Source organism: Balaenoptera ricei, chromosome 2, assembly GCF_028023285.1.
Source record: "Balaenoptera ricei isolate mBalRic1 chromosome 2, mBalRic1.hap2, whole genome shotgun sequence".
In the NCBI taxonomy this organism is placed as follows: domain Eukaryota; kingdom Metazoa; phylum Chordata; class Mammalia; order Artiodactyla; family Balaenopteridae; genus Balaenoptera; species Balaenoptera ricei.
This window is the reverse complement of record NC_082640.1, coordinates 138,753,918-138,768,987: the sequence shown is the minus strand read 5'-3', so window position 1 is coordinate 138,768,987 and position 15,070 is coordinate 138,753,918. Positions and strand designations below refer to the sequence as shown.

The 15,070-nt window shown below is 41.7% G+C and overlaps 1 protein-coding gene across 1 annotated transcript in view; it reads left to right on the top strand.

Moving 5' to 3' along the window:
• Nucleotides 1–15,070, top strand: part of NIN (ninein) — a 100,124-nt gene that overhangs the window by 4,372 nt on the left and 80,682 nt on the right. The window contains 1 exon segment of the mRNA XM_059914202.1: nt 4,697–4,900. Coding sequence (XP_059770185.1) covers nt 4,718–4,900 — 183 coding nt within the window. The 5' untranslated portion in view covers nt 4,697–4,717.

Here is a 15,070-nt window from a genome sequence, read left to right as displayed (position 1 = left end):
GCATCTGCCTCTTATTTAACCATCCCTTGTTAGAACTCCAAAATATTGCCCACACGGGCCCTTTTATTACAAAGGAGTCGTGAAGGCTTCTGGCAATTTGATTGGGAAGGTAGATGGTGACGAGAGGCCCAGGTTTGTGGCAGGCTTTATAAAACTGGAATTGTCCTTGGCAATTTGAAGGACGATTTATCATTCAAAACCCAACTTCCTTCATCTCTAAGGAAGATTCCTGTCACTGGTGAGTGTCAGCTAGGCTCTGACTCTGGAAAGCATTGAATTGCACAGATTAGACATACTTAAGTATTTGTTGGGGAAAGTATTTGAACAATTACCAGTTTCTGGACTATGCCCATTATTGAAGACACAGGACTCTTCATGATCATATTTATATAAAAATGCATTTCTTCTTTGCCCTAAATCCCAAAGCTACTTTAGAAAAAAGAGAATGCTTATTCTGTGTATCCTTAGTGTCTCATAGGCTATAATTAGTCAATAAATGAATCAAGGGATGTAGGGAGGAAGGAACCCCACCCCTTCTCCTTCCATTTTGGAGGAGTTTATGGCCACCAAGTGTTCCACGGTCATTTCTAGTTCTTGTTACCGTTCAGCTGGTTAACACATAAAAGTGGAGATAAGTGATTTGTCAATGATACCATTCCAGTGGTCCCATTCACATGTTCTGCGTGCATGTGTAGGACTGAGAGATAGTATAGAGTCAGACCAGTGTTCAAATCGCGGGTCCATGACCATTATTAGCGTTGTATCATTGGACAAGTAGCTTAACTTTGCCAAGCCCCAGTTTCTACATATTAAATGGGAATATGAGATCTACTTTAAAGAATTAGGAGGATTAAATGAAATCATTTATGCTAAGTACTCAGCATAGGCCAGCTCAGAAGTTTAAAAAAAAAGTGTCTTCTGAGCTTCCAACTATATTTCAGCCTTTCTGCTTTTGTTTGACATTATATTTATCAATAATCTGCCTTTGAAGATTGAGGAAGCACTGAACATTACCTACTACTGTTACCATTTAGTAATATGATATTGCTTATATTTATAATATGTCCCTCGCTCATTCTTGCTTTCTGGGATATGGCATTCCACAGCTCCTGTTTTGCTTCTTGGAAGGCAGATCTATGACCTGTTGCTGTGTGTAAATTACCCCTCTTCAGTTTACCCCTCCTTTGCAAATCGCAGGTATTTTCTTGGTTGTTTTCTCAATTCCCCTCTTGTATCAACTTTCTCTGGGATTAGCTGCTCTTGCTTGCCATATTTAACCCTCAGAACAACCTTCCAGATGGGTATTATTATTCTCATTCTATAAACAAGGGGACTTGGGAAAGTATTTTAATACAGGTTCTCCTCCAAAGTCATATCCCATAACAACAACAACAAAAATGCAGCTGAAAATTGAATCCACTGGCTTAATTACTAAATCATAGAATCAAACTTCAGATGGCTGTACGTGGTACAGTTTGGCAGTGGGTGCTCGCTTTCTACTTATGCTTGGATATGTCTAAGACTGAAAATGCGTTTGAAAAGGGGTTGGATGGGGAAAGTAGAGCTATGCTTGTGGAAGAAGTAGGTGTTTCAAAGTCTTCATATGCTTATTTCTGTAGCGTTCATTCAGGGTAAGTTTCCTTGTAAGGAATCTCCATATCCTAAGTCAGTCCATGATGTTTACTGAGTCCCTGGAGTGAAGAACAGACTGTACTATGCATTTGGAGGAAGCTATAAAAGAAATTGAAATTGTGAACCTTGCCCTTAAAGAAATTTCTGCCAAGTGGGGAGAAAAATAATTCTTGCACATGAAATTACTGATGAACGTTTGGGGAATAATATCAGCCAGTAAAAATGCCTTCTGTGCTAGAAGAGTACTGACAACTTGTCACCATATGTAACATCTTTTGGATGTTTCCATATGATCATTTGTTCTCCAGGGGTGGGGCTGTTTTCCCTGTTAAGTCAAAAGAATGTTTTACTAAGCACAGTTCTTGAGAAGCAGGGAGATGAAATAAAGAGATAAAAAAGGAAAATTGCTGTGAAATGAAAGAGGTTTGATTTAGTGAAAATCCAATGACCTCCCAAAGAGCAGGGCATGATAGCGTATCAGATTCAAAGCTGTGGATAAGATTGGGACTTCTCAGTACATTGTGAGACTTTTTTTTTTTTTATATTGAAGTACAAATGAACTTATTTACAGAACAGAAATAGACTCACAGACATAGAAAACAAACTTATGGTTACAGTTACCAATGGGCAGATAAATTAGGATGATGGGATTAACAGATACACATTACCATTGTGAGTTTTATGGTTCTCTTTCATTGGTTTAGATGGACAAATCCCCACCCCTTAAAAATAATTTTTAAAAGGGGAAGTGTTAGAATTCTTTCACTTCTGAGGTTTTTTTTTCTTCTTTTTTTTAAAATGTAAAATCAAGCAGAAGCAGAATAGTCTTGCTTTTATGACATTGGTCAGATTCCAGCCCAGGGGACTGTAGAACTCAGAGAGTGAGTCTGAGAGCTGTGGCAGCCCTGAAAATCCCAGAGCATCTTGGGGATTCTCAGCAGATCTTAGCTGATGATGAACTGGGTGAATGCTAAGTGAATCTCATTAGCTAAGCCTTGGCCCTGTCTAAATTCCTAACTTCTGAGGCTTTGCTTAACACCTTGGCTTTTCATTTCTGATGCTTTGATGTTTATTTAGCACTCTCAGGTTATTTTGTAAACATTTACATGGTGATTAGTTAACCCAACAGACCAACCCTGGGAAGGCAGCCAGAGCTAGCAGCACCGTAGTAGAAAAACTGATAATTAGAAGAAGAGACCTTTGAGACCAGGAGCCTGGACCAGAACATTACCTCTTTGCTTTAATGAGTGGCCCAGCTGTTTGGATCCATCTTCTGCCTTCATCTCGTTCTGCTGAAACCCTTGGGATAGTCATTGGCTCTGTTTTAGCTTGTCATGTTTTGAACAGTTGTCTCTGAAAAGAAAGCAACCTAGCCTAGAGCAGCACTGATGTGTTACAGAAGGCTCGCTTATTTTCAGGTCTGGCCGCGTTCAGCATCTTAATGTGTGTGGTTCCCGTGTTGTAATGATCTGCCCTATAACATCACCTCTAAGAGTTTTCTGACCCAGGACTTGGTTTAGTTAAAGGTGTGCTTTTAAAAGTAGAATGTTGGTTGCCAGGGACTAGGGGAGGGGAAATGGGAGTTGCTGGGCAGTGGGTATAGAGTTTCAGTCATGCAAGATGGAAAAGTTCTAGAGATCTGCTGTACAGCAGTGCGTGTGTAGTGAACAAATATGGTACTGCATACTTAAACTGTTGTTAATAGGCTGGATTCCATGTTATGTGTTTTTTATCACAATAAAAAATTATATTGGCAAGATAAATACTTTTTTAAAAAGGTGCTGCCTTTTATAGTCAAGGGGCTGGTTCTGCGAGCCTTGTTTGAGATGGCTGAGGTCACCCTCTCAAGGGTATATGTTCTGTTTGGCTTCCATTGCATCATTGTGAAGGTACCTTCACATGCGAAGGTTTCAGGCTTCCGTTGGAAAACCCAGTACATTGAAAGTGAATTATTGTGCAAGCAAAATACCAGATTTCATTCTTCAAGTATTGAGGGACCTAGAATTTTATGATATATATTTTTAGCAAAAAAGATTCTGAGAGATATTGATGACTCTGTGTTTTCACAAATCCCATGAAATGTGGAAAAATGGAAAGTCTGGGGTTAGAGTGGATCAGAGAGATGGAAGACCTATTAACCAGGAGTACAGAGGGGAGACTGTCTCGGTAGTAGAGGGTCCTGAGATTCTGTGCGATTCACATGTGGTCTGTGGCTCCTTCGAACCTCATTGTCTGAAAGGCTGGAGTTGTGTTTTCCCCTTTCTCTAGGCAACTAAGCATTACCTAAAACTCCCTGGGGCTGAAGTATTCAGGGAATACTCTTCCTGTCACACCTCATGTAATTGCACCGGTGAAGTTAATTGAGTTGTTTTTTGAGGAACTCGTGTAAGAAGTGTTTGGTCTCGTGTAAACAGGGAGTGGTTTTGTATCAGACGTATTCATCCAGTGCCTCTTTGCAGCAGCCCTCCAGTCTGACTACAATGGGGGGCAGTAGGCTGAAGGAAGAGAAAGGAAACAGTCTTGGCAAGTTGCAACATCTGGCAGGTCCTCTGGAGCCCGCTGAGTTGCGTGGAAGCTCCGGCCCTGCAGTCTGTTGTGGTTAACAATCACTTCATTTGGAAGGACTGGATGTCAGAAGGGGCTTTTCACCTTCTCTAAGTCCTGAGAGGTCTCTTAAGACCGCTTTCAGTCTTGAGTTTGACAGTCTGGCTGCCTGCCTGAGCGCCGGGCAGGAGAGCAGGGCGCCTTTCTGCCCACGGGACTCCCTCGTTCTGGTAACATTACCCCACCAGGACCCGACCCTGTGGATGTGCGCCCGGTGTGAGTGCGTGTGGGAGCTCCCCTGGCCTGGACCGGGTTCTGGAGGGACCCGTGGTCTCGCTGGGAGGTGTACAGTGCTACCTCCCCTGCTGCCCCTCACAGGGTCCCGATGGACCAGCATGAGGGGACCGGGACACACAGAGTGTTCTTCCCACGGGGCTGGCAAGCGTGGGGACGGCTAGTGGAGGGGCGGCGGTAGGACTCCAGCGCTGCCACCACCCAGCCTCCTCTCTGTCCCGCACAGGTGAGCGCTGTGGGCGATGGGATGGATGAGGCGGAGCAGGACCAGCATGAGGCCCGACTCAAGGAGCTGTTCGACAGTTTTGACACGACGGGCACCGGGTCCCTGGGACAGGAGGAACTCACCGACCTTTGCCACATGTTGAGCTTGGAGGAGGTGGCCCCGGTGCTGCAAGAGACGCTGCTTCAGGACAACCTCCTGGGCAGGGTAAGGCCTGGGAAGAGGCTTGGCGGGGGCGGGGTGGGAAGTGGGTGTGGTTTCTGCCCGGGCGCTGGGGGTGGGGCAAACCGCAGGTGTTGCAACTTGTTTCTAACATCCTGGAGGTGTGTGCTCTTAGCTGTTAACCTGATAAACAGAGAAAAGAAAAAGGAAAAAAAAAAAAAAAAAAAGTAATGGGTGTGACTTAGCGGCGCAGTTTGCTCCGGTGATGAGGGCGTGCTTTAATTTGTGCTCTGGAATGAAGGTGTACACTGAGCCTCTTAGATGAAAAGAGAAAAAGGTAACAAGAGGATGTTTTCCAGTGCTTTCCTTGTTCTTTGTGGATCATTTTATGGACTCCACACTCATCAAGAGAGAGGGCTGAGATTTCCATGGAAGTGAAGGAAAGGACAGTAAGAAAACTGCCATTGCCAGGAAGAGCAGCTTGCTGTTATGACTTTTGCTCCCCATAAAGCTATTTCTCGTGAGGATTGTTCCTAGGGTAAAGTATTAATTAAACCTTTCACCCAGGAAATAAGACAGGAGGGTAAGTGCAGTTTCACTGAAAACCCAGCAGGACTTGCTTCCAACAGGGGTGTGCGTGTGTGCTGATACTAGCTTTTACATACGAAAACAAATAGTCATGTTCTCCCCGTAGATCAAGTCACAGATGAGTAAGAGGTGAGAAGGGGTCCTTTTTTCCCTCTTGCTGTTAGTGGGAAGGATGTCTTGACTTGATAGTGTCTTCAGTTCTCATAATTAAAATTGAGAGCATCATTTGTGTGGCTTTGAGTTGAATCTTGCTGCTGGTTTTTTGCATGATGAGAAGGAAAAATGGGCAGTACTTTTTGAGCTCTGTTGCTGCCATTGCTGACACTTTGTAGACGTTCGTTTTTATCACGTGGTATAAATTGAGGGAGCAGCTGTGAAACTCAACTTTATTCCAGTGACGAAACTTCCTTTTCTTCATTTCATGTTCATTGTCTCTTAGCTGAAGCTTTGGGCAGGTGACCTCAGATACAGTGCAGTGTATTGGCTCTCTGTGACGCGAGATGGACGGGAGTGGCGATCATCCTGAAGTTAATGTACAGAGGATGATACATTAATACATTGGGGGCCTGGCACCGTGGAGGTGGCATTTAACAGGGCTCACACTTAAAGAAAGTGTGAGTTTTTGTAAAATGAGAACCATTTTTGGTAACTTTGGGGGAATTAGCTGCTTGTGAATACATGTGATCCCTAAAAAAATGCTGAAAATCTTGCTTTGAAAAGCAATAGAAATGGGAGCTTTGAGAATTAAACTACTTGCTCCTCATCATGTAAGGCACTCAAATGTTTTCTAGTTCTGCCTCAATCTCAGAGACTTCGGGGAGCCAACAGAGTAGCGTTTCTCGCTGTCGTCCTTGGGGATCTCAGTCCTTTGGCTATCTGAGGAATAGTATCAAAGTGGGGATCTGTTTTCACACCTATTAAAGCCGGAGAAGACATAATACAACTTCAGGTTTCCTTGAGAGCCAGTGTAAATATGGAACCCTCTGCTGTAAACAGATTGCTCCCTGGCAGCAGATTGACAGCTTGCTCTCCAGATGCTGCGCATCTTTGCCCTCGTTTGGCAGACTAAAACAGGGGACCAGTTATCGATTGATTCGTTAATGACTTGACACTACCAGCCCGCCTTTACGTTTGCTCTTCGCCTGCAAATAATGAATACCTAAGTGGTCTATAGCCTGATATTTACTTAGTGAGCCAGTGATAAAAGTTAAATAGATGTATGCATATTGATTTCATGGGGAAGGTCCCTGGTGGTTGTCTTGAGAGCAGGGTTGGCATGAATTAATGCACTACTGTTAGATTTGCATTTTCTATGAAACTGAATTATTCTCCTCAGATGATCACATAAACTGGGCCATATGCTGTTAAGATACTCTATATGGTCTACAATTTTAAATTATAAGGAAAAAAAATTCCTTAGACTTCACTGGAGAATTCTAAATTCTACCATCTTGATATATTGAATAGGAATCCTGAGTTGTAAAATTATAAAATTGTAAGCTGTTTCTAATACCAGCCGTCTTTCTTCTCTTTAGATGGTATTTATAGAAAAATATGTAAGAGTTAGCAGTTTGGTTTAATAAAAAAGGAGAAAGAAATAACAGCATGACAAACCTAAATATATTCATCTATTCGTTAATTCAAAAAATATGTATTGTGTATGTCCGGTATGTCAGCATTCTAATGGTCTTATGGTATGAGTGCAACTTATGTTTATTGTCAACTAAAGTTTTCCATTAAATTGGCTTTTGGAACACATTAGTACCCGTCAACCTCCTGGATGCTTGTGGTTTTAAATTTTGTCTTTTATATCATAACAAGTATAATTTTTAAGTAAAAGAAAACATCTAAGTTTTACCTCCTTTGGTATTAAGCTGAATTAATCTTTTTTGTTGAAAAAGAAATAAGGTAAAAAGCATTTTCCCCCTCAACTAAGAATATGAATATTATCTGTTTATTCTTTATCTTAAGATCCATCTTTCATAACTTCTTGTCCTTTTTTTTTTTTTTTTTTTTTTTTTTTAAAGCCTAATGTTTCTTATGATGGTTGTCAAGGAAAGTAACTTAAATCGACTTGCCATTTTCATGCATTTTACTAATGGGCCATTTACCCTCAAATTAATCTGTCTGATCTTGCTTCATAACTTGAAACCATATTCCCCTGAGCATGGTGGTTACCCTATAAATGTTTGAAATGCCCAGAGATTGTGCATCACTGATTTAAAGGAAAGAGGACATTGCTGGTAGGTGTTTCCTACTAGGTTATCAAAAGAACTCCATTCATATCTTTGTCATCAGTTAAGCACCTGTCAGGTGGGTCAGACCCCCAAGACAAGGGATTCCTTGAAACACTGAGGAACTTATAGTCTGGTCAGGTAACATTCCTGGCAGGTGAATAGTACTGGGAGTAAATACTACAAACATTTAAGAAAGGGAACCATGTTAGCTCACTTATTGAACCAAGTTTCCATCCAAGCAATTGATTCCAGTTGTAGGTGCTTCCTGTTTATTGTGCCTTTTAAAGGAAGTGTTTCCACATGCCTCTCTATTTCCTGTATTAGAAATCAGAACCTAAAGATGATAATTTACCTTGGTTTTGTTGAAGCCTTTAGTTAGGTCCAGCTTTAGAAATACATTTTCCTTTCCTTATTGAATATACTAACTTTGACACAAAGCTGCCCCCCCATCCCCTGAGCTTCCCTGCTTTAATATGAATCTAGATGCTGACATATCTCATGTTCTTGACACTCTTTAGAATCAGAACAAGCCGCGAGGTAGCAGAACTTACCATTGGCTTCCAAAGAGTCCCGTAGGTGTGTGGACTTTGGTCATCAAAGGCACTTTGGAATTTTTTGTATTAAAATTTGATAACTGTACAAATATATAATTCCACTCAGCTTTTGCAGTTTTCATTTTCAAGTGCTTGTGTTCTTTTATAAACATCATGATTAATTGTATATGGCGATTTGCTGGTTTGTTTCCACTTCATTCAGCTTTTTAAGATTTCTTTCACTTACATACATTTTAACTGTTTGAAAAGTGAATCATAAGTACAGCAGTACTTTCTGGTGGTGATTATTTGTACTTGTTCTCTATGTGCAAAATTACCCTTGATCATCAAACAGTGCCTATTTATAACCACCCCGTGTTCATGCTCTTGTTTCATATTATTGATCTGGGCTTTTTGAATGAGTTGGAGGGAAAGGTGGGAACATTTCTCATTACATCTCTTAAATGTCTGAATCTTTGCCATCTCTCTTACTGTTTAACCTGAAACAGTGAGGAATATTTTCTAATTCCATTTTGGTCTTGTGAGTCTGTGGGGTTGATTTGAACTCCTAAGGGTCTATAGTTCACATTTATAGACAAAAAGACCTTCTGATTAAGAGGCTGCAAGACTTGCTTCTTTTCTTTATTAACACTTTCTTGTCAACCTCACTGCAAAATTGACTTTGGTGTTGTATACTGTGAACCTCACAAGGTATTTAGTTTGACATAAAGCAAGGGCAAAGGGGAGGGCTGGCCTTCCAGCAGCCTGTTGGGAAGGCCTTCTACTCTCAACAAGAGGTATGAGCAAGTGCTAAATGGCTGTTCTTCTCTACCTACTTTATTTCAGTAATGACTGTCACTCTCACCAGAGAAAGTATGATCAGGAATGCTCATTAGATTTCTGCAGTATTCCATTTATACTTTTATGAGTAGCTTCTTGTTTGGATGGAGGGGATTTAAAGTGCTTCAGTGTCCAGCACAGATTTTAGACTTCAGTGTTCATCTGTATGACAGAGAAGCCTAGAACCCAGAACTTGCAAAAAGTCTGGTGTCTTGTCTGGGGTCAGGCAACTCCTTTGAAGCAGCATCAGGATGGGAACCCAGATTTCCCAGTCCCTGAGTTTGAATGCATGTCTCCACAGCCTCCTAAGACTCCACATATGAAAATATGAATCTCATTCTCCATCCCCTGCAACCCACCCCCATCCTCAAACTCCCTCCCCCACCACATGGATGCCATATGCAATTGGAGCAGTCTTTGAATCAGACCTGGATGCAAGTAGTGACTCCTGTCACTTTTTAGCCATGTATGTACATTATCTTAAATACTCTGAGCCTCAGTTTCTTCATCTCTATAATGGGAAAAATAATACCCTCCCTATAAGATTGGGATGAGGTTGACTTAGAGCATGTGTATCAAAGGCCCATCTAGGAGCCAGGAACACAGTTAACTACTGTGTCCTGTGTCTCCCTGTACACTGCCCCCCTCCATCTCTTACACACTGAGAGTGGTTTTTTTGATAAATGGTGACTCCCCAGGAATGATTTTCTGAGAAAGCTCATTAGAGTAGGGAACAGATTTGCTAGCAAGTCTCTTGTGTGGCGGTGGTTTGCATCTGTTTCTATCTGTAGGCCGGGCTCCTTGGATCCATCTTGGAGTACAACTTCACACAGTCACTTTAGGTTTTACAAACCCACCTCTTAAAATGGCCTTTGCCTCTCTCCACATTGTCTGCAGTAAATGACTACTAAGCTGCAATAACCCAAATGCTGTATTTAGAAGAAAACATTTGTAACTGTATCTTTCATTATGAAACCATGTCTCTTTGTTCTTCTGTGTCATTTCTCTTTGCATAATGCTGTCAATGTTATTTTCCTCTACATTGACCTTCTGGTGAGTCCATATTTCTATACCCATTTTAGCTAACACTTAATGTTTTGAATGTCCTTTCTTTGATTTCCCTGTGTATTAATAGCTGCAAACCTCCTAAGTGTGATGAGAGTTACGTGGGCCTTTGTCTGGTCTAATAAGCTCACTTTGTTGAACGCTGGCTTGAGCCCTCTCATCTCAGGTCTGTTTGACGTGCTGCCTGCACACATGGGGAAACCGTATGCATCTGATCTCCATGATTGCACGAGATGATTTTATGCAACGTTAAGTTCCTCATTCTACTTCCTGTTACAGGGTTTTTTGTGTGTGGTTTGAAATAGAATTTGTTTCTTACGCTGAGCTTAAATTAGTTTTTCAGAAAGGCAAATTATGTTTCTCAAAAAGCTATGAAATTCCTATGAAATTTGGAGAGGAAAAGCGATTAGGTAAATTTCTATTAAGCGGTGGTGACACATGACAAAAAATATCAGACTTAACTAGTCTTCCTGTTAATTTAGTTTAAATGTCATGTGTGTTTTTAGTCAGTCATGTAATTTTCCCATTGCTGCAAACTGCCCTTTGAGGCATACAAGGTGTAGGAATGCTTGTAAAATGAATGGCGGCAATTATTATTCAAATGAGGGGGTACCAACCAAGGTATGCATGGCTCTCGAAAGCTGGTTACCATGTGAGATTTAATCGCACTGTATACTTCTGAAGATTTCTAAATTTTAACAGAATACAATAGTGACGCTCCCTTGGAGGAGAAAAAATGGTACTTAAAAATTACAGGGACTGAACTGAGTGAGCCCACTGATGTGCATTTCTTCACAATAGAGGGCGTTTATTCACGTTTTGGTTCTGGGTTGTGCCCTGAGGGGCTTTTCTGCCCCATCTGTATTCATGAGCATTGATGGAAAATAGTGGTCACCTGCCTCTATTAGAGAACTCTCTTGAAATGTGGAATTTACTGCTATTTAAAGCAGAGGGTCCAGGGTCTCTGCCCTCACAAGAAGGAAAATAAAGGTCAGTTTAAGACTTGAAGCTGCTCCAATTGTTTTTTGATCAGCTTGCCAGGTTTTTTGTTTTGGATTTTTAGATTCTTTTTGTGGGGGAAGAAGGGTGTCACCCAGATAAACATTGCTGGATTATGAAGAACCCCTGAGTTAGTAATCATGTTTAGTTTTTTGTAGATTTTTTTCCTTCTAAAATGTGGCTGATTTAATACATCCTAAGTCCATTTTGGAAACCTTTAAGCTCTGCCTGTGAATATCTTGGAGAAGTCGAATGTCACAAAACTGTCCCTCTTTTCCTCCCTGCTGGCCTACTAGGACATGCTCATTTATCAGAGACCCCTACCAGCCTTTTTTGTCTCTCTCAAAGCATTTGCCAGGTTCTGCCTTGTATTATAGTTCCTGATCAGCTTTCTTCTCTTCTTCCCCATTCCACCCTCCCACACTCTAGAATCTGGATAAACCCCTTGAGGGCAGAGGTTATATATTCTCTTGCTCTTGTGTCCTCTGAGGCCCCAGTGTCCTACTTTGTACCTGGTGACATTGTGTAAAGTTGAGGATTTGACCTGGAGCAGCAGAGGGATTTCCCTGAGAGGTCAGACCAGGAGTGAAGAGGGCCTGGGGCAGGCAGGGTGGCTGGACTTCGATGAGTCCATTCGGAAGGCCTCAGTTCTCCCGGTAACTCTATCACTTCAAGACAGGCGGCCTTGGGCAAGGCACATGCCTTCTCTGAGCCTCTCTCCCCTCAGTTCAAAGGAGGGATGCCTGCCTTGACCGTCTCTCATGGATGTTGTGAGATTCAACTGGCCAAATGTCCAGGAAAGAATGAGCCTACAATAATGCTCCCAGAACTCGCATTAATATAATTTTCTAATAACTGGATCTCTTACCCCATTTAGTGGCAAACTTTAAAAAAATAAAAAAGGGGTTAACCATTGGGGATTGAGAAAATTTTATTAAAGTTTTACCCTAACAAATAGTATAATAAACATCATGAGGTTATTCTTGATCATTTAAAATCTTCTTGGTCTATCAGTTATTCTTCTGTATTATAAGAACAATACCCTCAGGATTTATTTAGCAGCACGTAGATCCTTGCCTCAATACTAAATAACCCCAGCCTATTAGGTTTTGAGTGCGTATGTGTTTTTAAAAATTTAAACTTTTTTTAAGTGTAAAAAATTATACTTTACTTTTGTTCGAGGGGGGATAGTTAATGTCTTCTCTCAATCCCAGTATGTCAGTAGCTACTTCTTGTACTTACCTTGAAGTGTCCCTGTCTTTTAGTTGCTGTTTCTAATCTGTAGGGGGGTTGGGAAGCAGGAAAATGAAGCTGATAATAAATCATGTAGAGTGAGAAGAAATAGCTTCTGAGTCAGTTCCAGGGCATATTCTACAAGAAGAGCGAGTGGGCTTTATGACACCTTCCTCAGCTTTGGACACCACTTGTTCGCTTCCCGATTGTCTGCCATGCTCTAGATGACTGAGGCTGAGAGAGAAGCAACCTCTATGTCAGTGAGGTACATACTGTCTCAGAAGTGGGTGTGTTTGTATGAGGCCTAAGTGTCCCTTGAATCTGGTATAATAAAGTCTTAGAAGTGGGTTAGAATTAACTTCCAGGTTATAGACGTCTTTGTCATGTTTGGAGGGTACGGGAAGTAAACTTGAGATACAGAAACCCCTGAGTGACCTGCACGGCTAATCCTCAGCGAGTTGAGCTATGTTAGGACTAAATTCCGAAGGGCTCTTTCCAATGACCTCTATCAAAACTGACACGTTGAGGAGACCCAGCAGAGACCCACAGAGTCAGATATAAAGGATGTGAAAGTCTCAAGGCAACCACATCCCTTTTGAAACAGGAGCCCTCCTTCTGTTCAACTCATTAACTGTGGCAGTGAGGGACTCTGGTTTCATTCGGGTCATGTCCACTGATACCCTAAGGGAGAGGAGAATCTCGGAGTTGGGGTCCCTAAACACAGCAGACCGGATCCATTTCTCTGATGCTGGCCAGCTGCCCAGGTTCGGGGGGGGAGGCAGGCTCCTGGGCCTCCTGCTGTCACCCCCGCCCTACCACTTGGCTGGTTGGGTCACTCTCATGGCCAGTTGCTTTGCTTGAGATATGGCCCCGTTTCTCTGTGAAAGTGGTGAGAACAGTCACCCCCATTACTAGTCCTATTAGTAGTGTTAACTACCACTTGCTGACTACGTAGGAAGTCCCAGGAAGTTCTAGACACTTTACATAACTCTCATTTTATCTCCCTAAAGCCACTATGAGGGAGGCGGTAGTATAAATAACATAAAATACATGCAGTGCCCTTAGCAGTACCTGCCCTATTCCCTGTGACAGTTCCTGAGACTATACGCTCCATGGCGGCTCTATCACCGGGGCCTAGGATAGGGCCTGGCCCATAGCAGTGGCCCAATAAATATCTGTTGAATGAATCATAAAGATGAGTTGTTAGCCATCCCATTTTTCAATTGGAACAAACTAAGACTTGGAGAGGTTTGGTAATTGAGCCAATTCACAGTGGCTGAGCCAGAGTCAGGACCTAGACCCAGCTGCCCCAGCTTAGAGCTTTCACTCCTCACCCTTCTCCTGCCCACCCTAAGAGGAAAGCATGATTCCGGTAGGAAATAGTAGATGCCAGGGTGGGAGATGCCCCTGAGTGGGAGAGGCTTGGGTATGTGCTGTTTGTGGGCTGGCTGGTTGGGAAGATGGCCTTGCCCCCGGTAACTGAAGCTGGATGCCACGGTGCCTGAAGCCCACCTCTGACTCTGGCAGAACCTAGTTCTCCTTCCTAGCCCAGGCTTTTCTGTGATTCATCAGCTATGAAACCTAATTAGCACAGTTTATAATTCTGTAATCTTCTAGTCCTTCATTGACTGTACCACCCTGGCTCTTTAGCAGATGCCCTCCCTTCCTGAACAGACTTCCGCTCTGGCTCCATAAATATGCTGATTTTTAGTCTGTGTGATCTAAAGGAATACGATTTTAGAAAGCAGTTTCAAGTAATCAAAATGAATGTGGTAGAGAAATCACATATTCTTTGGGAGAGAGTGGTAAATTGCAAGCATATGCTATTTTATGACATATGAATCTCAGTGGATTCCTCTCCTTTGCACTGATTTGCATGAATAAGACATATGATTGGTTTCCTTCGTTGTTTAGATAACTAACAAGGTTTGCTGCTTTTCCACGTTTAATTCAGAAGTGGTTTTTAATCTATCACTATATTTAATCTCCCAGGCAACGTTTTGTAATGATGTCTAAAGAGACCCATAGCAGCACAAGTTATAAATTTATCAACTTTGTAGTTACATACAGGGTTCTGTATAAATAGGCACCACGTTATTAAACTATAATTATGATGAGAAGAAATACCATCTCTCCCTTCTGTCGCATGGTGAGATCATGTAAATTTAAGTTATAGAAGAATGTACTTGACCATAAAGAAAACTATTTTATCCCTTTAACCAAAGTAATATCCCAATTCTGAGTATTCACTTAAGTGAAACTCAGGTTCTTTCCTACTTCAGTCAAGGTAATTGTATGTTTAAGAAGTCGGCAGAATGCTTCCCAAGGTTCTTTTATTCTTTGTGTTTGCTATTGATTTCTATTTGTTTATAGAATTACAGGGGCCTTGGGAGATAAATATATAACATATTCCTGCCTCAGGCAAGACTGTATTTCAAGTCATCTTCGAAAGGTAGTTTACTCTCTTCTAGAATATCTTAAGAGATGAAAGCATCTTTGGGACATTGTTACAGAGGATCATTTACTTGGAAAGTTTTTTCTAGTACCTAACCTAACATCTTTCTCTTCTGGTCTTGTTTAGAAAAATTAAAGGAGCTAAGAATTCAAAACCTATCTTTTTCTGAGTTTATAAAGAGGGTTTTGCTGTGTAGTTTTCCCCCTCAGGGTTGACTAAATATTGATATTAGTGTTGGTGAGGCTGGCGTGTAAAATGATCAGCC